This window comes from Podarcis pityusensis, assembly GCF_964106645.2.
Source record: "Podarcis pityusensis genome assembly, chromosome: 18".
NCBI lineage: Eukaryota > Metazoa > Chordata > Lepidosauria > Squamata > Lacertidae > Podarcis > Podarcis pityusensis.
In genome coordinates, this window is record NC_138043.1 from 5,137,513 (window position 1) to 5,161,991 (window position 24,479).

The 24,479-nt window shown below is 51.6% G+C and overlaps 1 protein-coding gene across 1 annotated transcript in view; it reads right to left on the minus strand.

Moving 5' to 3' along the window:
- Positions 1 to 369: 369 nt before the first annotated feature.
- Positions 370 to 24,479, minus strand: part of SSBP4 (single stranded DNA binding protein 4) — a 40,756-nt gene continuing 16,646 nt past the window's right edge. The window contains exons 5-17 of the mRNA XM_080989062.1: positions 23,276 to 23,365; positions 21,479 to 21,556; positions 18,980 to 19,039; positions 17,233 to 17,302; positions 15,808 to 15,875; positions 12,995 to 13,062; positions 11,187 to 11,232; positions 9,629 to 9,664; positions 9,372 to 9,471; positions 6,700 to 6,767; positions 5,143 to 5,221; positions 3,928 to 3,956; positions 370 to 2,490 (exon numbers count right to left, since the gene is read on the minus strand). Of these exons, the coding sequence (XP_080845188.1) occupies positions 2,221 to 2,490; positions 3,928 to 3,956; positions 5,143 to 5,221; positions 6,700 to 6,767; positions 9,372 to 9,471; positions 9,629 to 9,664; positions 11,187 to 11,232; positions 12,995 to 13,062; positions 15,808 to 15,875; positions 17,233 to 17,302; positions 18,980 to 19,039; positions 21,479 to 21,556; positions 23,276 to 23,365 (1,062 nt within the window). The 3' untranslated portion in view covers positions 370 to 2,220. The remainder of the gene's footprint in view (positions 2,491 to 3,927; positions 3,957 to 5,142; positions 5,222 to 6,699; positions 6,768 to 9,371; positions 9,472 to 9,628; positions 9,665 to 11,186; positions 11,233 to 12,994; positions 13,063 to 15,807; positions 15,876 to 17,232; positions 17,303 to 18,979; positions 19,040 to 21,478; positions 21,557 to 23,275; positions 23,366 to 24,479) is intronic.

Below are 24,479 nucleotides of genomic sequence, written 5' to 3' on the forward strand. Positions count from 1 at the left end.
TCCCATGTAGCAACCGTTGCTAAGGCCACAGTGTGTTTGTGGCAGGTGGGGGGAAAAGCTGCACCTGTTGAACTAGCAAGCTGCTACAAAGCTAAACATAAAGGGGCGAATAGCCCTCTCTTACCTGCTAGGACCAGGATAAGCGGGGGCTGTTTGCGTGTGAGCACCCAGGGAAATAGGGTGTGGGGAATCTGGAGGGGTGCTGTTGGGGGGACGGGAATCCGGTGGGACCCCCAAAAAATGTACCTAAATGAAACATCATTCCTGGATTTTTTTTTGGGGGGGGGTGGACTAGATGACCCCTGGTATTCCCTTACCAACTCTGTAGACTCTTGCTTTGCGAAAAGAACACACACAATTCCTCCCCCATTGTTTTTTCTTTAAAAAATCCAAGTTTAACATTTATTGATGCAAGGTTTTCTATTATTTTTTCCCTCCTTGTTGGCGACTTTTTAAAAAAATTGAAGCGACTTTCCAAAAAACGATAAGTTCTATTTACAGCGACGAAAGAAATCACCCAGGTTTTGGGGGCGAGGCAAGCAATTTCTACCCCATCTCAAAGATCCTCCCCCCTTTTGCAATAATAATAATTAATAATAAGGTAACGTCAACCGGCCCAGGCGAATCTTGCTCTCTCGTTCCCCACCCCCCGTTCTGAATTCAATTCTTTTTGCAAATTGCATGAGGTTCCGTAGCAAAACCAGAATGTTTTAAAAAATATAAAGTTTAAACGGAAGGGGAGAGCGGGTAATCTGGCATGTTTTCCCCATTTTGCATATAGTATCGTCGATCTGGAATGGACCATGAAATCTCCTTTATCAAAAGTTTAGGAGCAATTTAGTGGCAGCGAACGTGCATTAAAAAATAATAATAATGCCACTGGGAATTTATATAGGAAGGGAAGGGAATGATTTTTCCAGCCTCTGAGCGACCTCATGCCAGTTCTGGGGCGGAGCCAAAGGCTAAATGTGGGTGGAGCAACAGTTTCTGTGGACACACCCCCTTAAAGGCCCACAACTACCACTCTGCTAGTCCAGCATTCTTCAAAAAAATTGGGGGGGGGGCGTCCCCAGATGCAGCTGGACCACAACTCGCATCATTCCTGGCCACTGGCGCTGATGGGATTTGTAGTCCAATGACATCTCTGCAGAGTGGAGGAATCGAGGTTAACGATCACTGCTCTTGGCTGACGGAAACAAGTGGGAGTTTTAATAAATCGGGATGCAGAGAGTTAAATAAAAAACCCTGCAAAAGAGCGCCACCCTGCTGACCGCTACAGGAATTTCCAGCCAACTTTAAAAAAATAATCCAAGATACTTTTTTGGGGGGGGGTGAGAAGAGAGGGAAGGGGGGAAATGTGGGGATTCCCCCACACGAAACAACGAATCATGTCTTGTAAAGCAAAAAAACCACACACATTTAAAAGACGCAAGGCCTGCTCTGAACCAGTATTAAATCGGGGTTTGGCGTGGGTTTCTTGACCAGAGGCTACTCCCGCCCCCCTCTGGGGACTGGAGGCAAAAATGTGGGCAGGGCCACGGATGCGAATTTCGCTTCTGTACAGCAGGCCATATTACGATATGCACAAGAAACCCTCTCATCTTCCATTGGGGAGGCGGTCCGAGTGCGAGGGTGTGATTCGAGCCCAGAGAAAACACTCGAGGGAGGTGCCAAAGCAGGGTTCCCGCGAGCCTGCCCCCCCAAACGCTGCTCCCCTTCCGCCCTGTTTACAAACCGTGCCCCCAACTCAGTTCCCCAGTACAGAATCCCAGCCCCTCCACCGCCCCTCTCCCCAAAAGACAATCCCTCTCTGCAGTATTCTTTTTTGGGGGGGTTGCCCAGCGCCCCCCCAAGTACCCCGGGTGCTCCTGGTGTCTTCAAGGGGCTGTGAAGTCCGAAAAAGCCGGGAGGTGGGGAGAACAAGGCAGTCCAGCCTGCCCCATCGTAAGTCCCCCATGGAGAGCATCTGAGAGATGGGGACGACCAAAGTCGATCTATAAATGTGTTTGCATCAGCAGTTCCGAGTTGGGATAGGCAGCGGGGATGGGGAAGAGTTTATTAAATTATTATTCTTTTAAAGGACCTCCCCGTCTTGTCTCCACGGCGGTCAGTCCAGGTCGTATCAAAGCGGGCGGATTTAGGGAAATGTCACTGGAGTGTTTGGGGACCAGTGGTGTCGGTCCGTAGCGAGAGACATTGGGGGGCAGCTGCCCCCCGGGGTCACAACTCGGACAGCTGCCCCTGTTTCCAGTATGAGATGGTATCGTCGGCGTTGGGAGTGGCCGGGCCGGTCCTGCCTGGCCACGGGGCGCCCCGGCCCCCACGCGGACCCCGAGACCCGCGGGAACCTCGCCCCCGCCGCGGGCGTCGCTCCACGCAGGACCGGGCGCTCTCGCTCTGGAACGGGTTGAGGAATCCGGCGCCCATCTCGCCGTCGTTCCGCGGGGTGCCAGGAGGATTGCTCAAAGGTGGCAGGCTGCTGGGGGAAGCCTTGGGAACCAGGAATGAGAAAAGGGGGGTTAATTCCGTTCATTGTAAAATTGTAAAGGGACCCCTGACCGTTAGGTCCGATTGTGGCCGACTCGGGGGTTGCGGCGCTCATCTCGCTTTATTGGCCGAGGGAGCCGGTGTACAGCTTCCGGGTCATGTGGCCAGCAGGACTAAGCCGCTTCTGGCGAACCAGAACAGCGCACGGAAATGCCGTTTACCTTCCCGCCAGAGCGGTACCTATTTATCTACTTGCACTTTGATGTGCTTTCGAACTGCTAGGTGGGCAGGAGCAGGGACCGAGCAACGGGAGCTCACCCTGTTGCGGGGATTCGAACCGCCGACCTTCTGATCGGCAAGTCCTAGACTCTGTGGTTTAACCCACAACGCCACCCGCGTCCCATTCATAGAAGGGGCCATAAGCGCCATCTAGTTCAGCCCCCTGCAATGCAGGAATCTTCTGCCCAATGTGGGGCTTGAATCCACGACCCTGAGGTCAAGGGTCCTCGTGCTTGACCGACAGAACTACCTCAGCCAGCAGAACCCAGCTCCCAGGGGAAACTTCAACAATTTGTTGTTTTGATAATTCAAGTTTCTAGCCCGTAGGATGCTGGCATAGACCTGTCTGGAGGGCCAATGGAGTGCGCCTACGGGGGTGAAGCCAGATTGCTGCGTTAGTAGCACTGAAGCGACCTCCCCCTGGGGGGCAAGCCTAGCAGTGGGTCTGGAGGTCTTGGGCTGCCCAGATGACAAGACCCCCGTCTCGGCCTCAAAGATGGGGGTCCGAAGGAAAGCAGAGCAAGACGTTTGGCTGGGATGCAGGAGTTGCTGGAAGGAGGCGTATAGGGTGCCGTCCAGCCATCTTAGGGGATCCGTTCCGGATATGTAGGGCTTAAAAGGTAAAGGTAAAGGACCCCTGACAGTAAAGTCCAGCCGTGGCCAACTCTGGGGTTGCGGCGCTCATCTCGCTTTACTGGCCGAGGGAGCCGGCGTCCAGCTTCTGGGTCATGTGGCCAGCAGGACTAAGCCGCTTCTGGCAAACCAGAGCAGCGCACGGAAACGCCATTTACCTTCCCGCCGGAATGGTACCTATTTATCTACTTGCACTTTGACGTGTTTTCGAACTGCTCGGTTGGCAGGAGCAGGGACGGAGCAACGGGAGCTCACCCCGTTGCGGGGATTCGAACCGCCGGCCACCTGGTCGGCAAGCCCAAGAGCCACGCCCCTGCCCTTAAAAATAAAGCAAGTTTCTGGTCCTCAGGACTGATTTAAATAAAGAAACGTCCTAGGGGATGTTTTGCATGCAGAGCAGAATCGCCCTTGGAGGCCCCCCCCCGGCTGAGACAATTCCCCGACAGTACCCCCTCCAATTAAACAGACCCTAACCGCTAGGCCCTCCTGCCCTCCCCTCCCCCAGGGCAGCACCATGCAAAATCTCACCTTCGACATGGGTTCCATTTCACCAGGACCTGTGGATGAAACAAGGAGGCGGTTGGAATGAAACATTTGACCTCGTTCCAGACCCTGTTGGAAGGGGCTTGGGGGTTAATAATAATAATAATAATAATAATAATAATAATTTATTTATATCCCCAACCATCTGGCTGGGTTTCCCCCGTCACTCTGGGCGGCTCCCAACAGAATATTAAAAACACGATAAAAGATCAGTCATTAAAAACTTCCCTAAACAGGGCTGCCCTCAGATGTCTTCTGAAAGTCAGATAGTTGTTTATTTCCTTGACATCTGATGGGAGGGCGTTCCACAGGGTGGGTGCCACCACCGAGAAGGCCCTCTGCCTGGTTCCCTGCAACCTAGCTTCTCGCAGGGAGGGAACCGCCAGAAGACCCTCAGAGCTGGACCTCAGTGTCCAGGCTGGACGATGGGGGTGGAGACGCTCCTTCAGGGATACTGGGCCATTTAGGGCTTTCAAGGTCAGCAGCAACGCTTTGAATTGTGCTCGGAAACGTACCGGGAGCCAATGTAGGTCTTTCAGGACTGGTGTTATGTGGTCTCAGCGGCCGTCCCCAGTCCCCAGTCTAGCTGCCACATTCTGGATTAGTTGTAGTTTCCGGGTTACCTTCAAAGGTAGCCCCACGGAGAGCGCTTGGCAGTAGTCCAAGCGGGAGATAACCAGAGCATGGACCACTCTGGTGAGGGAGTCTGTGAGCAGGGAGGGTCTCATCCTGCGTACCAGACGGAGCTGGGAGACAGCTGCCCTGGACACAGAACTGGCCTGCGCCTCCATGGACAGCTGTGAGTCCAAAATGACTTGTGACACCTCAAAGGTCCTAAGAACTGTGAGAAGAGATTTGATGGAGTAGGCCAACAGGCCATCAGCACCCTATTCGCACAGTGGTCAAAAGTCTGCCCCACAGGCAAGACCCCCACCCCCCATCTCTTCTTCCCAGGATGGAATCGTAACTGGAGAGACAGGGAACTATTCGGATTTTGTACTTAAGGAGTCGAGAGACGAAGGAACCTACGGACTATGTTGAATCAGCAAAGTTTAACAGCTATAATAGTTGACTCTAATGAGGACTGATTGTTTTTTTGGGTGGGTTTTTTCTCTTTTTTTGTAAGCCTTTCTCGGATTATTAAACCAAACGCTACAGCATGAAGAATCCGTGAGCAGGACAGGCGGTTTTTAAACCCACCCAAAGATCCGTTCATGTGTTGTGGCTCCATCGCATTCATTCCGGGCATCGCGCCTTCGGGGCTCAGCCCCATGGAGAACTAAAAATGGGGAGGGGGAAGGCAGGGAGAGGGACGGTGTATGGGGTGGGAGAATTTGGGTGGGGGGTGGAGAAAGAGTTAGTGACTTTGTGACTCCCTGCTTCTCGACCCTCGGACCCTTGACTTCCTGACTCCCTGCTTCTCGACCCTCGGACCCTTGACTTCGTGACTCCCTGCTTCTCGACCCTCGGACCCTTGACTTCGTGACTCCTTGCTCCTTGACCCTCGGACCCTTGACTTCCTAACTCCTTGACCCTCGGACCCTTGACTTCCTGACTCCTTGCTCCTTGACCCTTGGACCCTTGACTTCGTGACTCCTTGCTCCTTGACCCTCGGACCCTTGACTTCGTGACTCCTTGCTCCTTGACCCTCGGACCCTTGACTTCCTGACTCCTTGCTCCTTGACCCTCGGACCCTTGACTTTGTGACTCCTTGCTCCTTGACCCTCGGACCCTTGACTTCCTGACTCCTTGCTCCTCGACCCTCGGACCCTTGACTTCGTGACTCCTTGCTCCTTGACCCTCGGACCCTTAACTTCGTGACTCCTTGCTCCTTGACCCTCGGACCCTTGACTTCGTGACTCCTTGCTCCTTGACCCTCAGACTCTTGACTTCCTGACTCCTTGACCCTCGGACCCTTGACTTCGTGACTCCTTGCTCCTTGACCCTCGGACCCTTGACTTCGTGACTCCTTGCTCCTCGACCCTCGGACCCTTGACTTTGTGACTCCTTGCTCCTTGACCCTCAGACCCTTGACTTCCTGACTCCTTGCTTCTTGACCCTCGGACCCCTGACTTCGTGACTCCTTGCTCCTTGACCCCTTGACTTCGTGACTCCTTGCTCCTCGACCCTCGGACCCTTGACTTTGTGACTCCTTGCTCCTTGACCCTCAGACCCTTGACTTCCTGACTCCTTGCTTCTTGACCCTCGGACCCCTGACTTCGTGACTCCTTGCTCCTTGACCCCTTGACTTCGTGACTCCTTGCTCCTTGACCCTCGGACCCTCGACTTCCTGACTCCTTGCTCCTTGACCCTCGGACCCTTGACTTCCTGACTCCTTGCTCCTCGACCCTTGGACCCCTGACTTCGTGACTCCTTGCTCCTCGACCCCTTGACTTCCTGACTCCTTGCTCCTTGACCCTCGGACCCTTGACTTCCTGACTCCTTGCTCCTTGACCCTTGGACCCCTGACTTTGTGACTCCTTGCTCCTTGACCCTCGGACCCTTGACTTCCTGACTCCTTGCTCCTCGACCCTTGACTTTGTGACTCCCTGCTTCTCGACCCTCGGACCCCTGGCTTCTGGGCTCTCATTCCTGCTCCCACCCCGCCATCTTGCCCCTGGTCCTGACGTCCTCAGCCGGGACTTCGATCGCCCGTAGACCAGACCATGACAAAGAGATTTCAGCACCCAGGCAGGTGTTCATATGTGGACAGCCTGGGCCTAAGCCACACTGAGATTGTGTTCGATAGGTACTTACGCTGAGCCGACTTCCGGGGGGTCCGATGGGATTCATCAGGTACATGCTTTCGCTGGAGTTGGTGGAGTCTGGGAAGAGAAGGGAGAGAGATGAGACAACCCTGTAGGGCTCTTAAACTCGACCGCAAATCTCAAAGGGTAAGGTAAAGGTAAAGGGACCCCTGACCATTAGGTCCAGTTGTGGCCAACTCTGGGGTTGCGGCGCTCATCTCGCTTTACTGGCTGAGGGAGCCGGCGTACAGCTTCCGGGTCATGTGGCCAGCATGACTAAGCCACTTCTGGCGAACCAGAGCAGCGCACGGAAACGCTGTTTACCTTCCCGCCAGAGTGGTACCTATTGATCTACTTGCACTTTGACGTGCTTTCGAACTGCTAGGTTGGCAGGAGCAGGGACCGAGCAACGGGAGCTCACCCCGTCGCGGGGATTCAAACCGCTGACCTTCTGATCGGCAAGTCCTAGGCTCTGTGGTTTAACCACAGCACCACCCGCGTCCCTTGTCTCAAAGGGTACTGTGATAATAAATGTTTCCTGGCAGAATGAGTCTTGTGATATAAGGAAGTGTTAGAAAAAAAGTTTAAACTAAGATATAGAAAAGTATTAACAAGAAAAATTTGAATGGAAAATAGCACAATGGGTTTAGTCGGAAGCTTCTTTTACTATTTTTTGTTCTATATGTAATTAAGTTCTTTTTTCTTATAGAATGTTTGTACTGCATGTTTGTTTTGTGTGTATTTCAAGATATTTTCTTGTTTAATAAAGTTTATTATAAATAAATGAAATTAAACTCGACCACAAGTTGCTCCAAGGACTGTGGCCCCTGCCCCATAGTCAGGCAGCTAAGGAATTAACATCTATTATTATTTTAAACCATATACCAAGTATATGAGGTCTGACAGCAGGTCAACGTTGCCAAGAGACAAATATTGGAAAGATGATGAGTAACAATAAAAAGATCAATGGGTAGAAGACATGGCATCTCTTGCAACATATGAACGGATTGCTTTTAGACGTGGGGATTTGGAACCCATTGATAACACCCCCAAGTAATAAAAATAATAATTTATTATTTACACCCCGCCCATCTGGCTGAGTTTCCCCAGCCACTCTGGGCGGCTCCCAATCAAGTGTTAAAAACAGTACAGCGTCAAATATTAAAAACTTCCCTGAACAGGGCTGCCTTCAGATGTCTTCTGAATGTTAGGTAGTTGTTTATCTCTTTGACATCTGATGGGAGGGCGTTCCACAGGGCGGGTGCCACCACCGAGAAGGCCCTCTGCCTGGTTCCCTGTAGCCTCACTTCTGGCAATGAGGGAACCACCAGAAGGCCCTCGGCGCTGGATCTCAGTGTCCGGACTGGACGATGGGGGTGGAGATGCTCCTTCAGGGATACTGGGCCATTTAGGGCTTTCAAGGTCAGCACCAACACTTTGAATTGTGCTCGGAAACGTACTGGGAGCCAATGCAGATCTCTCAGAACCGGTGTTATGTGGTCTCGGCGGCCGCTCCCAGTCCCCAGTCTGGCTGCCGCATTCTGGATTAATTGCAGTTTCCGGGTCACCTTCAAAGGTAGCCCCAGGGAGAGCGCATTGCAGTAGTCCAAGCGGGAGATAACTAGAGCATGCACCACTCTGGCGAGGCAGTCCGCGGGCAGGGAGGGTCTCATCCTGCGTACCAGGTTAACAGCTGTTACCAAGTAACAGCTCAGCTCTTGCAAAGCTCACATCACAGAGAAAAATACATGCAGTCGCACCTTGGAAGCCGAACGCCTTGCGACTCAGAACGTTTTGGCTCCTGAAAGCCGCAAACCCGGAAGTGAGTGTTCCGGTTTGCGAACGTTCTTTGGAACCCGTACAGAACATATTAAGAAACAAAGGAAAATCGGTACGCTAGGTTGTAAGAAAGTATTGGAAGGTATATGAAATGAAAGGTAATAATTATAAGTGCATTCAAAATCACAAATGTCAACTATATTGGGAAATGGTGGGAAGTCTATATTTATTTTACTTCAGTTTGTTGTTGTTTTATTTTATGTACCGTTATATGGTTTTAGCTTAGCTGGTATCTAAGTGGAATTAGAAGGCCAAATTAACATTCTAAGTTAAACTAATTTAAGAATACAGTGGTACCTCAGCTTAAGTACTTAATTCGTTCCGGAGGTCCGTTCTTAACCTGAAACTGTTCTTAACCTGAAGCACCACTTTAGCTAATGGGGCCTTCTGCTGCTGCCGCGCCGCCAGAGCACGATTTCTGTTCTCATCCTGAAGCAAAGTTCTTAACCTGAAGCACTATTTCTGGGTTAGCGGAGTCTGTAACCTGAAGCGTATGTAACCTGAGGTACCACTCTGTGTGTGTGTGTGTGTGTGTGTGTGTGTGTGTGTATAAATTGCATGTATGTGTATGTGTGAAATTAAATCTGTAATAACATGAATGAATTTCAATAAAGAATTTTTCATCCCCCCCACCCAAAAAGGAACCCGAACGTCCGACGGGGCTTCTGATTGGCTGCAGGAGCTTCCTGCAGCCAATCGGAAGCCGTGCCTCGGTTTCTGAACGCTTTGGAAGTCGAACAGGCTTCTGGAATGGATTCCGTTCGACTTCCGAGGTACGACTGCACTGACAAGAAGTAAATGAACTGACAACCTTTCCTTCTGGGCTGTGTAAAAAGCACTCACCTCCAGGGCTGGGCAGAAGGGGGGTGCCAGGGGGCCCCCCACCGCCAGGGGGGCCCTGTGGGGAAGCAGAGAGAGACAGGACAGTGGCGTTCGGCTGGGTCTAGAAGATAAATAGAAACCCAGAAGTGTTTTCATGAGATCTCTCCACTGGTTGGCCTCCCCATACAGACTCACGCTGCACCGAAACTCGAACACCCCTTGCACAAGGGGGGGTCTCAGCGCCCCCAGATTCTCACGCCACCCCACGGGAAACTCACCCCATAGCTGCCTGGAGACGAGGAGGAATACGGGACCTGAAAGAAACAAGACAGAGAGGGATGTACAGTGGTACCTCGGGTTCAGTACTTAATTCGTTCTGGAGGTCCGTTCTTAACCTGAAACTGTTCTTCACCTGAAGCACCACTTTAGCTAATGGGGCCTCCCGCTGCCACCGCGCCGCCAGAGCACAATTTCTGTTCTCATCCTGAAGTTCTTAACCTGAGGTACTATCTCTGGGTTAGCGGAGTCTGTAACCTGAAGCGTATGTAACCCGAGGTACCACTGTAATAGGAGTTCAGGCACTGAACCCATTGCTTATCCTGCCCTCTGGTGCAACAGAAAATAAGATCGCTCCATCTCCCTTTAGATATTTGAAGATGGCTCTCCTATCTCCTCTCAGTCTCCTCTTTTCCAGGCTTAAACATTCCCAGCTCCTTCAACCGTTCCTCATCAGGCTTGGTCTCCCTCCTCTGCCCACCTTCCAGCTTGTCAACATCCTTCTTAAATTGTGCTGCCCAGAACTGGACACAGTATTCCAGGTATGGTCTGACCCAGGCAGAAGAGAGGAGGACTATGACTTCCCTTGATCTAGACCCAGGGGTCAGCAAACTTTTTCAGCAGAGGGCCGGTCCACTTTCCCTCAGACCTTGTGGGGGCCCGGACTATATTGGGGGGGGGGGAATGAACAAATTCCTATGCCCCACAAATAACCCAGAGATGCATTTTAAATAAAAGCACACATTCTATTCATGTAAAAACACACTGATTCCCGGACCGTCCGTGGTCCGGATGGAGAAGGCAATTGGGCTGGATCCGGCCCCCGGGCCTTAAGTTGCCTACCCCGATCTAGACCATGGATAGGGAAACTAAGGCCCGGGGGCTGGATCTGGCCCAATCGTCTTCTAATTTCGCCCTGCGGACGGTCCAGGAATCAGCGTGTTTTTACATGAGTAGAATGTGCCCTTTTATTTAAAACGCATCTATGGGTTATTTGCGGAGCCTGCCTGGTGTTTTTACACGAGTAGAATGTTGCTTTTATTTAAAATGCATCTCTGGGTTATTTGTGGGGCATAGGAATTCATTCATTTTTACCCCCCTCCAAAATATAGTCCGGCCCCCCACAAGGTCTGAGGGACAGTGGACAGGCCCCCTGCTGAAAAATTTTGCTGACCCGATTCTAGACACTAGACTCCTGTGAATGCAGACTATAATAGTATTAGCATTTTTTTGCTGCTGCATCACACACTGGGCTCATGTTAAGTTTGTGGTCCACCAAGACCCCTTAGATCCTTTTCACATATACTGCTGGCCAGACAGGTGTCCCCTGCCCTATATTTGTGCATCTGGCTAGGGTACAGTTTTCACACAAACACCCATATACATGTCCGTGGAGAGAGCACGCCTGAGGGATCAGTTTAACATGTAAACAAGCCTTTCTCTGTAAGGAGAAATCACATTGGTGAGGTCTTAGGAAGTGGGGCTCAAGTAGAGGGGACGAATCCTGCAGTTCAGAATTTTATGGCAGGGGTGGGTTTTTAATTTTTTTAAAAAAGTTACCGAGTTTGCATTCATATTTGGCCAGGGGCTTCGCACTCCAGGACCTCTGTAAAAAAGAAAAGAGAGAGAGAATATATGCATTGACATATTCTATTGATCATTTTAGCCTTTTTTCGGAAACACCTTGGACTTTTGACTGCTTCTCGGCTTGTTCAGAGCATGTGACCCGGCGTTTAGGTTGCATTTGCGATGTTCTATTGTTGTCTGCGAGCCGTTTTGAATAGAATAAAGGTAAAGGGACCCTTGACCGTTAGGTCCAGTCGTGGCCGACTCTGGGGTTGCGGAGCTCATCTCGCTTTACTGGCCAAGGGAGCCGGCGTACAGCTTCCGGGTCATGTGGCCAGCAGGACTAAGCCGCTTCTGCCGAACCAGAGCAGCACACGGAAACGCCTTTGAATAGAATAGATTGGATCAAATATAAGAGGTCGCTTGGATGATTTAATGAATTTATATACTGCCCTATACCCAGGGGTCTCCGGGCGGTTCACAGAAAAAAATCAGGATAAAAAAACCACAAAATACATAATAAAAATAGGTAAAGGTACAGGGACCCCCGACCATTGGGTCCAGTCGTGACCGACTCTGGGGTTGCGGGGCTCATCTCACTTTACTGGCCGAGGGAGCCGGCGTACAGCTTCTGGGTCATGTGGCCAGCAGGACTAAGCCGCTTCTGGCGAACCAGAGCAGCGCACGGAAACGCCGTTTACCTTCCCGCCAGAGCGGTACCTATTTATCTACTTGCACTTTGATGTGCTTTCAAACTGCTAGGTTGGCAGGAGCAGGGACCGAGCAACGGGAGCTCACCCTGTCGTGGGGATTCGAACCGCCGACCTTCTGATCGGCAAGTCCTAGGCTCTGTGGTTTAACGCACAGTGCCACCCACGTCCCATATAATAAAAACAAAAACAACCCAACAGCCCCCTCCCCAGAAAAAAAAACACATTTTAAAAGGGCATAGGATGTCAATCAGAACAACTAAAGGCTTGGTTAGAAAGGAAAGAAGCGGTCCTTGAGGTATTGCAGTCCTGAGTCATTTAAGGAAACTAATTGGTAGCCAGTGCAGTCGGACCAGGATCAGGGCAATGTGCTCAAACCGTCTTGCCACCCGGTGAGTGACCCGGCTGCTGAATTCTGAACCGGCTGAAGTTTCCGAACCGTCTTCAGAGGCAGCCCTACGTACAACGCATTGCAGTAATCTAGCCCTGAGGTTACCAGAGCATAGACAACAGTAGTTAGTCTATCGCTGTCCAGATAGGGGCGTAGCTGGGCCACCAGCCGAAGCTGATGGAAGGCGCTTTGTGCCACGGAGGCCACCTGAGCCTTGACCGACTGTTGCAATGCCAGCCTGAACATTTACCGTATTTTTCGCTCTATAAGACGCACCAGACCACAAGACGCACCTAGTTTTTGGAGGAGGAAAACAAGAAAAAAAATATTCTGAATCTCAGAAGCCAGAACAGCAAAAGGGATCGCTGCGCAGTGAAAGCAGCGATCCCTCTTGCTGTTCTGGCTTCTGGGATAGCTGCGCAGCCTGCATTCGCTCCATAAGATGCACACACATTTCCCCTTACTTTTTAGGAGGGAAAAAGTGAGTCTTATAGAGCAAAAAATACGGTATTTATTATACAGTCTTGGAACTCGGGACGTTTTGGTTCTCGAACGCCGCAAACCCGGAAGTGAGTGTTCCGGTTTGCAAACATTATTTGGAACCTGAACGTCCAACGGGGCTTCTGATTGGCTGCAGGAGCTTCCGGTTTCCGGCTGTCTACCCCCTCCCCCAAAAGGAAAGCAACCCTGAGGTTCCTCACGTGCTTATCGCCGGCATGCCAGGACCTGCAAAGGATCCATGCGGGGGTCTCATCACAGCACCGTAACTCTGGAGGGTAAGAAAAGAGGTGTGTTCCTGTGACATGGTGAAGGGCTTTCGGGAAATGATGTATAATGAATTGAAAAGGGTGTTTAAATTGGCAATCCCCACCCCCCAATACCTGAAGCCTTTTTACTAGGAATAATTTGGACAGAGGTTCCAGGAAGCTGAGTTTATTTATGGACTGGACAACAACAGCCAGAGCTTTCTATGCAGAGAAGCGGAAAGGTTACCAACGGAGGAGGAATGGCTTACGAAACTGATGGGACTATGCTGAAATTGACTGCAAAACTAAGAGGACGTAAAGGTAAAGGGTAAAGGGACCCCTGAGCATTAGGTCCAGTCGTGGCCGACTCTGGGGTTGCGGCGCTCATCTCGCTTTACTGGCCGAGGGAGCCGGCGTACAGCTTCCGGGTCATGTGGCCAGCAGGACTAAGCCGCTTCTGGCGAACCAGAGCAGCGCATAGAAACGCCGTTTGCCTTCCCGCCGGAGCAATACCTATTTATCTACTTGCACTTTGACGTGCTTTCGAACTGCTAGGTGGGCAGGAGCTGGGACTGAGCAACGGGAGCTCACCCCGTTGCGGGGATTTGAACCGCCGACCTTCTGATCGGCAAGTCCTAGGCTCTGTGGTTTAACCCGCAACACCACCCGCGTCCCTTAAAATCTCGCGCCCAACGTGGGGCATAATGAGTGTTTAAGGAAGAAAGAAGACCTATCAAAATATCACTAGTTTCTGAGGTCACACGCAGCAATCTGAGACTGCACCGGTGAGCGGCCAACCTCTCCTCTGCCCTTTTCACGCCTCTCCTGGTTCTGGGACCAGAAGGGAGGGCAGCTGGTTGCAGCAGGAGGGCAAAATATTTCTGACTCCTCCTCCCAGTCTGCTCCCTCTTCTCTCTCTGACCACTTATCATTGTTCCACCCTTCCACCCCGGGCTCTGAGCCTTCTTCCCCTGGGGGTTCCCCAGCTGGTTCCCTCTTCTGCATCCAACCAGTCCATGACAACTGCCTAAAGCATGGGTAGCCAAACTAAGGCCCTGGGGCCGGATCCGGCCCAATTGCCTTCTAAATCCGGCCCACGGACAGTCCAGGAATCAGTGTGTTTTTACATGAGTAGAATGTGTCCTTTGTTTTAAAATGCATCTCTGGGTTATTTGTGGGGCATAGGAATTCGCTCGTTTGCCCCCTCAAAATATAGTCTGGCCCTCCACAAGGTCTGAGGGACAGTGGACCGGCCCCCTGCTGAAAAAGTTTGCTGACTCCTGGCCTAAATCTCCTCCTCTCCTGGGTCTTTCCCCACGCAATCTGAGACTGTGCCTGCAGAAAGCCAACCTCCCCTACGCCCTTTTCATGCCTCTCCTGGTCATAGCTGTCAACCGTCCCTTATTTGGCGGGAAACTCCCTTATCCCAGCGCAGTTTCCCGCTGCTGTCCCTTATTGATGATGTCCCTTAAATTTCCCGGGTTTCATGCTCGCCCGGCTCGGGAGGGAAGCAGCGGCTCAGGGTCCTCTGCCACGAGAGAGAGCATGCGCATGAGCTGCTGCGTCTCCATTTCTCCCTTTTCCCCCTCAGGGGCGCATCGTGAGGAGACGGGTGGCGACGGGTGGGCAGGCAGCCCCTCTCTTGCGAGACTTCTGCCGCGCTGCCAGGGGAAGCCGGAGGCGGCGGCGGCAGCTGAGGAGGCGGCCTGAGGGAGGAGGAAGAGGAGGGGATGGGGAGGGACGCAGAAGGGTGGCGCTTCAGCGACCACGGCGGCGCCGCAACCGCCTCATGCAGGGCTCACGGGCGAGAGTCTCTCTCCCTCCCTCTCAGGCGGGGAAGGGCCAATGGAACTCCTCGCGCCAGGACGACGGCAGCCCCAACGTGCTGCTTAGCATCCCCTCCAACCAGTGCAGCATCTTAATGGAGTGATTTCCCCCTCTACATCCCTTTCATAACTCTATTTTTATAAATCATTTGTCCACCCGTAGTTCAAGTTTTTACTACAAGTTTTCTGTCCATCCTACCAATGTATGTAACTCTTGACAATAGTTTTTCAACTATAAATGATAAACTTTCCCCATTCTTTATTAAAGAGGTCCTCTTCCTGGTTTCTAATTCTGCCTGTAAGCTTTGCCATCTTGATGTCGTTCATCAGTTTTGTCTGCCACTCTTCTTTGGTGGGAGTTGTAGACCCTTAGGATCATCTAGTCCAACTCTCTGCGAAACACAGTCAGTGGCAGCCAAAGCAGCCTGGCTCCACGAGTGGCGGATTTCTGTATAAGCTAAGCCAAAATCCCTTATTTTGGCTGCTGATCCCTTATTTTCGAGGCTGCTGGTCCCTTATTTTCAAATCTGTAAGTTGACAGCTATGCTCCTGGTTCTGGGAGACCAGTAGGGAGGGCAGCTGGTTGCAGCAGAAGAAGACACCCGGGACTCTTCATCTCTGTTCCCTTGGCCACCCTCCTCTCCTGCTTCAGCCTCCAGTTCTGAACTGCTCTCTGGCACAGACTCTCCCCGCTCACTAAGCCCTGTTGCCTCTCCAGCTTCTGACACCTCCTCTTCCCAGTCTTCTCCCTCTAACCACTTGTCGTCGTCCCACCACCAATCCCCGGCCTCTGAGCCTCCTTCCCTTGTGGGTCCCCCAATCTGGTTCCTAGCACCGTCCCTCTGCACCCAACCAGTCAGCAACACCTTCGAAGGGACCCAGGAACCTCAATGGGAATTCTGGGCATTTGGTGACCCCGGGCCTCAGTTTGGGGGTGCTCACCTGTGGGGCCATCCCTGTCAGGCCCCGTGGGGGGCTCATGCGCTGAATTGGACCCATGGAGGGGTGCCCTGGTGAGGAGGAGAGAAGAGAAAGAACAAGACGACGCTTAAGGCAGCGACACAGAACCTGCTTGCTAACCTCATGAGATCCATAAGCTTGGGTCTGGGTTTTTTGGTATTTGTTTTCCATTATTATTATTATTAATTTTTTCCCGACAATGTAATTATCATAGATAAACTAGAATAAAAATGTTCACCCCACACCCGAGACCAGTCCATTGTAACTATCCAACTTCCCAAAATTTCAACACCTCCTGTGATGGTTTGACCCCTTTCTGTTTTAACAGTCCAGCGGACGCTCGGGTTGCGAATGTGATCCGTGCAGGATGCACGTCCGCAACCCGCAGCGCCGTGTCTGCGCATGCGCAGGTTGCAATTCGGCGCTTCTGTGCATGTGCAAAGCGCAATTTAGTGCTTCTATGCATGCGCAAGCGCCAAAACCCGGAAATAACCTGTTCCAGTACTTCTGGGTTCGGCGCGGTGCACAACCTGAAATCGCGCGACCCGAAGTGTCTGTAACCCAAGGTAAAGGTAAAGGGACCCCTGACCATTAGGTCCAGTCTCTAGGGTTGCGGCGCTCATCTCGCTTTACTGGCCGAGGGAGCCGGCGCACAGCTTTCGAGTCATGTGGCCAGCAGGACTAAGCCGCTTCTGGCGAACCAGAGCCGCGCACGGAAACGCCGTTTACCTTCCCACCGGAGCGGTACCTACTTATCTACTTGCACTCTGACGTGCTTTGGAACTGCTAGGTTGGCAGGAGCAGGGACCGAGCAACGGGAGCTCACCCCGCTTGGGCTGCTGTGCAGGTGGCAGCCGCTGCCAGCCCAAGCTGGGGAAAGAGGTATGTGGCTACAGTGGCTGTAGCCCCTGCACCAGCTCAGGCTGACCTGTTCTTCAAGACATAGCAACCCTAGTGGTGGTGGGACAATGACCTTCTGATCGGCAAGTCCTAGGCTCTGTGGTTTAACCCACAGCGCCACCCGCGTCCCATAACCCAAGGTCTGACCGTACGAATTCTACAAACAGCTTCCACATCTCCTCGGCCAATAAAGTGAGATGAGCGCCGCAACCCCAGAGTCGGTCACGACTGGACCTAATGGTCAGGGGTCCCTTTACCTTTAATAAATATTGGGTCTGTTTTTGAAGTGAGGGCGCTGAATCTTGCTTGGCATACAGAAAGCAAACGTCTTCGGCAGAGGATCTTTCGTGCAAACCCCTGGAATGCTGCCACCCCCCCCCCCGGAAGTTGGGGGCAGGGGGAGGCCAACTGCGCTGAGCCTGACTTGGGGACAAAAAACAGCTTCTTCCACAGCCCCCCACCCATTTGCCAGGCGAACTTCGTCGCCCCCCCGACCCCACAACTCACCTTGCACCCATGACCCGGGGTCCATCGCGCTGGACATGGGAGGCTGGGGTCCAGGCACACCCCCCGGTGGCTATTGGAGGAAACGCAAGAGCAATGAATCTGAGCACATAAACCTGTCTTCAACTTTGGAACTCCCTACCACTTGACCCCAGGCCGTTGCTGTTTTTCTTTTGGCGTCTGCTACACACATCTTTGTTTAGGCAACGCCACGTACAAGGTCGACATGGGTCTTAATTAATCTTGATTTTGTTTGGTTTTTTAAAAAAAGTTTTATATGTTTTTATTTCCCCCCCGCATTTTATTTAATTTTGCACAAAAAAATTGACCAGGGAAATAGAAAAATAGAAATTGTCCAGGGAAATTGTCCATCACAGCAAGTAAGAGCCTAACCATATAGCTTTCCGCTTGATGTGCTTTTTTTAATGTATATTTTTTATTATTTTTTTCTGTTTTACATTGACGTTCATTTCAACAACCTTAAAATATCAACGACTTCCCTTCTTCTCTTCCCATGGTTCATTTTACACAAATCCCTGCATATTTTGCTCAAAGTAAACCATTCGGTGACCCATGGTTACATCCATCAAAACTTATTTACACTGTTGAATTTATCTTAGTGCGGCCAAAGTTTTCAAACGTACAGCGTTTTCACCCGCATATTCAATAAACATTTTCCAATCTTCTGGTTTTTAAAAAATGTTTTAAATACTTGTTTTTAACCGTGTGCTGTTGGTTTTTGTTTTGCTTTTGATCTGACAATTTCATTGCATTTTTCCTTTCGTAAATCTCTTTAAGGTTGTTAAAGGTAAAGGGACCCCTGACCATTAGGTCCAGTCGTGACCGACTCTGGGGTTGTGGCGCTCATCTCGCTTTATTGGCTGAGGGAGCCGGCGTACAGCTTCCGGGTTGTGCGGCCAGCATGACTAAGCCGCTTCTGGCGAACCAGAGCAGCGCACGGAAACGCCGTTTACCTTCCCGCCAGAGCGGTACCTATTTATCTACTTGCACTTTGACGTGCTTTCGAACTGCTAGGTTGGCAGGAGCAGGGACCGAGCAACGGGAGCTCACTCCGTTGTGGGGTTTCGAACTGCCACCTTCTGATCGGCAAGTCCTAGGCTCTGTGGTTTAACCCACAGCACCACCCGCGTCCCTATAGAGGCTCCATTACGCCTGCTTCTTGGGAGGAAAGCAATGACAAAACCTGGACAGCATCTTAAAAAGCAGAGACATCACCTTGCCAACAAAGGTCCGTATAGTAAAAGCTATGGTTTTCCCAGTAGTGATGTATGGAAGTGAGAGCTGGACCATAAGGAAGGCTGGTCGCCGAAGAATGGATGCTTTTGAATTCTGGTGCTGGAGGAGACTCTTGAGAGTCCCATGGACTGCAAGAAGATCAAACCTCTCCATTCTGAAGGAAATCAGCCCTGAGTGCTCACTGGAAGGACAGATCCTGAAGCTGAGGCTCCAATACTTTGGCCACCTCAGGAGAAGAGAAGACTCCCTGGAAAAGACCCTGATGTTGGGAAAGATGGAGGGCGCAAGGAGAAGGGGACGACAGAGGACAAGATGGTGGGACAGTGTTCTCGAAGCTACGAACATGAGTTTGACCAAACTGCGGGAGGCAGTGGAAGATAGGAGTGCCTGGCGTGCTCTGGTCCAGGGGGTCACAAAGAGTTGGACACGACTAAACAACTAAACAACAACAACACTACGGACTGGGTGGGTGCCCTTTGGTGGGTGGTCTCACCTGGCTTGGCATCCGCAGCGAAGGCCGCAGTCCGGCCGGGAAGCGTGGAGACATGAACGGCTGCGGGAGACACAGAGAGAGTCAAAGAGCAAGTTGGCCGTAAATCACACTAGAGTTAGCTCTCCCTTAGCAAGAAAAGCGATCTGAACAGACTTGGCCGAGTGCCAGGCCTAATGAGCAGAGCAGCTATTTTTCCATGGGAATCAAGTTGCCGAAATCGAAGCTTCCCACCTCCCCGCAGCAGTCTTGAGTCCCCTCCTCTCCAGGGTTTTCACCAAGCAATCGGAGACTGTGCCTGCGGGCAGCCAACCTCTCCTACGCCCTTTTCACACCTCTCCTGGTTCTTGGGAGATAAGAGGATGAGGGGAGTTTGTCACAGCAAGTGCGGGAGACAGCTGTGACTTTTGGCCAGCCAGGCTCCTCTCTGCCACTCCTGCTTCTATACAGTGGTACCTTGGTTTCTGAACAGCTTAGTTCTCGAAAAACTTGGAATCCGAACATTGCAAACCTGGAAGTAAGAGTTCCAGTTTGCGAACATTTTTCGGAAGCTGAACGTGCTCCGTTTTGAGTGCAACGCTTCCAATTTGAGTGCTACGCTGAGGTCTATATATAGCTATGCTATTTATTTTGCGGCTTTTGTTTTTGTGACTGTGCGGAATCCAGCTTGGCTACTGATCTTTCAGGTCTTGGAGGACTGGTGTTATGTGGTCCCAGCAGTCACTCCCAGTCACCAGTCTAGATGCCGCATTCTGGATTAGTTGTAGTTTCCGGGTCACCTTCAAAGGTAGCCCCACGTAGAGCACATTGCAGTAGTCCAAGCGGGAGATAACTAGAGCATGCACCACTCTGGCGAGACAGTCTGTGGGCAGGGAGGGTCTCATCCTGCGTACCAGATGGAGCTGATAGACAGCTGCCCTGGACATAGAATTGACCTCCGCCTCCATGGACAGCTGTGAGTCCAGAATGACTCCCAGGCTGCGCACCTGGTCCTTCAGGGGCAGTGACCCTGTTCAGGACCAGGGAGTCCCCCACACCTGACCGCCTCCTGTCCCCCCAAAACAGTACTTCTGTCTTGTCAGGATTCAACCTCAATCTGTTAGCTGCCATCCATCCTCCAACCGCCTCCAGACACTCACACAGGACCTTCACCGCCTTCACTGGTTCTGATTTGAAAGAGAGGTAGAGCTGGGTATCATCCGCATTCTGATGGACACCCAGCCCCAACCCCCTGATGATCTCTCCCAGCGGCTGCATGTAGATGTTGAAAAGCATGGGGGAGAGGACAGAACCCTGAGGCACCCCACAAGTGAGAGCCAAGCAGTCCCTGGCAAGAGTGTGGGGCAGAAGCACAGCCCCCTCCAAACTTAAAAAATTGCAAGCAGACTTCCTGACAGTAAGAGCTGTTCGACAGTGGAATTTGCTGCCAAGGAGTGTGGTGGAGTCTCCTTCTTTGGAGGTCTTTAAGCAGAGGCTTGACAACCATAGGTCAGGAGTGCTCTGATGGTGTTTCCTGCTTGGCAGGGGGTTGGACTCGATGGCCCTTGTGGTCTCTTCCAGCTCTATGATTCTATGATTCTATGATTTGCAAGCCCCAGTGGTGGGCTGGGGGCTCTCAAATTTCAGAGGCCCCTACCCTAAAACCATCTCTGATGCCTCTATCTTTCAGGAGGAAATTCCTGCAATGCAGGAGGTTGGACAATTCTGCAATTCCTACCTGCCTGCGGACTGTCTCGCCAGAGTGGTGCATGCTCTAGTTATCTCCCGCTTGGACTATTGCAACGCGCTCTACGTGGGGCTACTTTTGAAGGTGACCCGGAAACTGCAATTAATCCAGAATGTGGCAGCCAGACTGGGGACTGGGAGCGGCCGCCGGGACCACATAACACTGGTTCTGAGAGATCTGCATTGGCTCCCAGTACGTTTCCAAGCACAATTCAAAGTGTTGGTGCTGACCTTGAAAGCCCTAAACGGCCCAGGAGACCTGAAGGAGCGTCTCCACCCCCATCGTTCTGCCCGGACACTGAGGTCCAGCTCCGAGGGCCTTCTGGCGGTTCCCTCCCTGCGAGAAGCGAGGTTACAGGGAACCAGACAGAGGGCCTTCTCGGTAGTGGCGCCCACCCTGTGGAACGCCCTTCCTTCAGATGTGAAAGAAATAAGCAGCTATCCTATCTTTAAAAGACATCTGAAGGCAGTCCTGTTTAGGGAAGTTTTTAATATTTAATGCTGTATTGTTTTTAACACTTGATTGGGAGCCGCCCAGAGTGGCTGGGGAAACTCAGCCAGATGGGCGGGGTATAAATAATAAATTATTATTATTATTCCATGGGTCAACCCCCAGTGTTACAAAAAAGGGGGGGGGTAGGATTTGCAAGCGACGTCTAATCATCGAGTGGGAAGGGGACCCCCCCGAAGGTTATCCAGTCCAGCCCCCTACAATGCTGGAATCTTTATAGAGTGAGAACGCAGAAATGTCGCAGCAGAATGCCTCTGTGGTCTCACCTGACTTTGCAGCCCCATCATCGCGGCACTGGGGTGGTGTGGCGAGCCCTGGGGGGGCTGCTGCGAGCCTGGAGGTCCCTTGTGGGGCACGGAGGGAAACAGAAACAGAGTTATGGGGGAAAGGACCCCTAGGCCATGGCTCCAGCCTCCCGTCCTCACCCCCCAGAAATGTCATTTTCCCAACTGATGAGCAAAAATGGAAGGTGCCCCCCCACGGGGGGGAAGGTTGGGGTACAGTGATCAGAAAGTCCAGAAGGGATCATTCGGGAAGGAACTGAAAATAAAAGCTGCCGGCGTCGTAATACCGTTAGATAAATTGATGGTGCGGCTGGAATTGGGAGTGCTCTGGTCGCCTTAGCTAAAAAAGGATATTGTAGGGTTGGAAAACGTTAGGAAAAAGGGTAATCCGAGTGATAAAAGCAGGAGATGGAGGTCTACTAAGAGGGAAGGTTGCAGGGTTTGGGACCAGGGGTAGGCAAACTAAGGCCCAGGGGCCAGATCCGGCCCAATCGCCTTCTAAATCCGGCCTGAGGACGGTCTGGGAATCAGCGTGTTTTTACATGAGTAGAATGTGTGCTTTGTTTTAAAATGCATCTCTGGGTTATTTGTGGGGCATAGGAATTCGTTCATTCTCCCCCCGAAAAAAATATAGTCCGGCCCCCCACAAGGTCTGAGGGATGGTGGACTGCTCCCCTGCTGAAAAAGTTTGGGACTTGTAAGTTTTAAGTTTGTAAAACAATGCACGGCACGGGGAAATGGAAGGTTTTTTCCCTCCCTCTCTCAGACCGCCAGAGCTGACCATGAGGATCCAGGACGGGGGAAAAGACAGGACTTCTTCCAGCAGCACAGAGCCTGTGGAACTCCCTGCCACAAGAGACAAGGATGGCCGCCAAACCGGACGGCTTCGAAAGAGAGCCGGCCAAATTGATGGGAACAGTAGAGAGTGATTGATGGCTATCACTGCCGCAACGGCTTCGCTTGGCTTCCGAGGTCAGAGGCAGCAACGTTTATGAATCCCAGACGTAGGAAATGGAGTCGAATGGGATTCCGCTAGGGGGAGCTGTTGGTTCACACACACCAGGGAAGATAAGAGCTTCTCTCTGCCTCCGGATTTCCCTCTCCTGTTCCCCCCACACATACCCTGGCCGTCCCCCTCCCCACATAATTTACATATGCCCCCCACCTCCCCCCCCACCCCAGGAAATTCCACAAGCAAGGCACCATCTAATTCACAGGTTCTCCCTGTTGGGCTGAGGTCTGATGGTAGACTGTTCCTGCAGCTGGAGGTTCCATTCCAGGAGAGAAAATCCTACGGGACCGCTTCTCCTGGTATGTCCCACAGAGGAACTTACGATCTTCAAACAAAAACATCTTGGAGGTCCCAGGCCACAGAGAGGTTAGGCTGGCCTCAACCAGAGGCAGGGCTTTTTCGGCTGTGGCCCCGATCTGGTGGAACGCTCTGTCCCAAGAAACTAGGGCCCTGCGGGACTTGACATCTTTCCGCAGGCCCTGCAAGACAGAGCTGTTCCACCAGGCTTTTAGCCAGGGCACAGCCTGACTCCCTCCTTTGGCAATCCTCACAGAACTCCAGCCCAATGGTTGCCATCAATTTGATTTGAATTAATTTTATAATGAAATGATTTTAGAACGTTGTATTGTTTTATTGTTGTTAGCCGCCCTGAGCCCGGCTTCGGCTGGGGAGGGCGGGATAGAAATAAAAATTTATTATTATTATTATTATAAAGAGAAAGAAAAAGGAGCTTTGCTGGCTCAGACCTGAGACTCCGCAAGCCTTACCTGGAAAAACCCAGACATCATCGGACTGGGCGCCATTCCATCCCCGGGGGCCACATTTGCCATCACAGGACTGGGTGCGGCCGTGGAGCTCTGTCGAGAAAGAGAGTAAAGCGGGTGGGTCAAAGCAGCAAGCGGGTTGGACTAGATGACCCCACCGTGTCCCTTTTAACTCTTGTGATTCTACTATTCTGTTCTACGATTCCAATAATCCAGATTCGGAGAAAACAACGCGGACCATAAATCCTGGGCCAGAGGGAGCCAGTTCTGGTATCTGAGAAGGTCTCAGAGATGAGGGTGGGCGACAGAGATGATGATACAGTGGTACCTTGGGTTAAGTACTTAATTCGTTCCAGAGGTCCGTTCTTAACCTGAAACTGTTCTTAACCTGAAGCACCACTTTAGCTAATGGGGCCTCCCGCTGCTGCCGGAGCACAATTTCTGTTCTCATCCTGAAGCAAAGTTCTTAACCTGAAGCACTATTTCTGGGTTAGCGGAGTCTGTAACCTGAAGCGTCTGTAACCTGAGGTACCACTGTATTTATTTATTTTGCAAACATATACACTGCTTGAGTGTGCAAAAACACACACACACAAACAAAACAGCCTGAAAACAGTTGACAAAATAAAAATAAGAATAAAACAATACAATTGTGCCCAGGAAAAATCAACAGCAGCAAATTGAGGCTTTTTAAAAAAGTTGAAATAACAGTAGACTAAAAACACATTAGAACTTGCACAGAGTTTTCCAAGCCTGCCTGAACAAGAATGCTTTTAAAGGTAAAGGTAAAGGGACCCCTGACCGTTAGGTCCAGTTGTGTCCGACTCTGGGGTTGTGGCGCTCATCTCGCTTTACTGGCCGAAGGAGCTGGTGTACAGCTTCTGGGTCATGTGGCCAGCAGGACTAAGCTGCTTCTGGCGAACCAGAGCAGCGCACGGAAACGCCGTTTTCCTTCCTGACGGAGTGGTACCTATTTATCTACTTGCACTTTGACGTGCTTTCGAACTGCTAGGTTGGCAGGAGCAGGGACCGAGGAACAGGAGCTCACCCCGTCGCGGGGATTCGAACTGCCGACCTTCTGATCGGCAAGTCCTAGGCTCTGTGGTTTAACCCACAGCGCCACCCCGTCCCTAAGAATGCTTTTAGCAGGCACCAAAAGGAGGACCGTAACGTTGCCTGCCGGATTTCAAGAGGCAGAGAGTTCCAA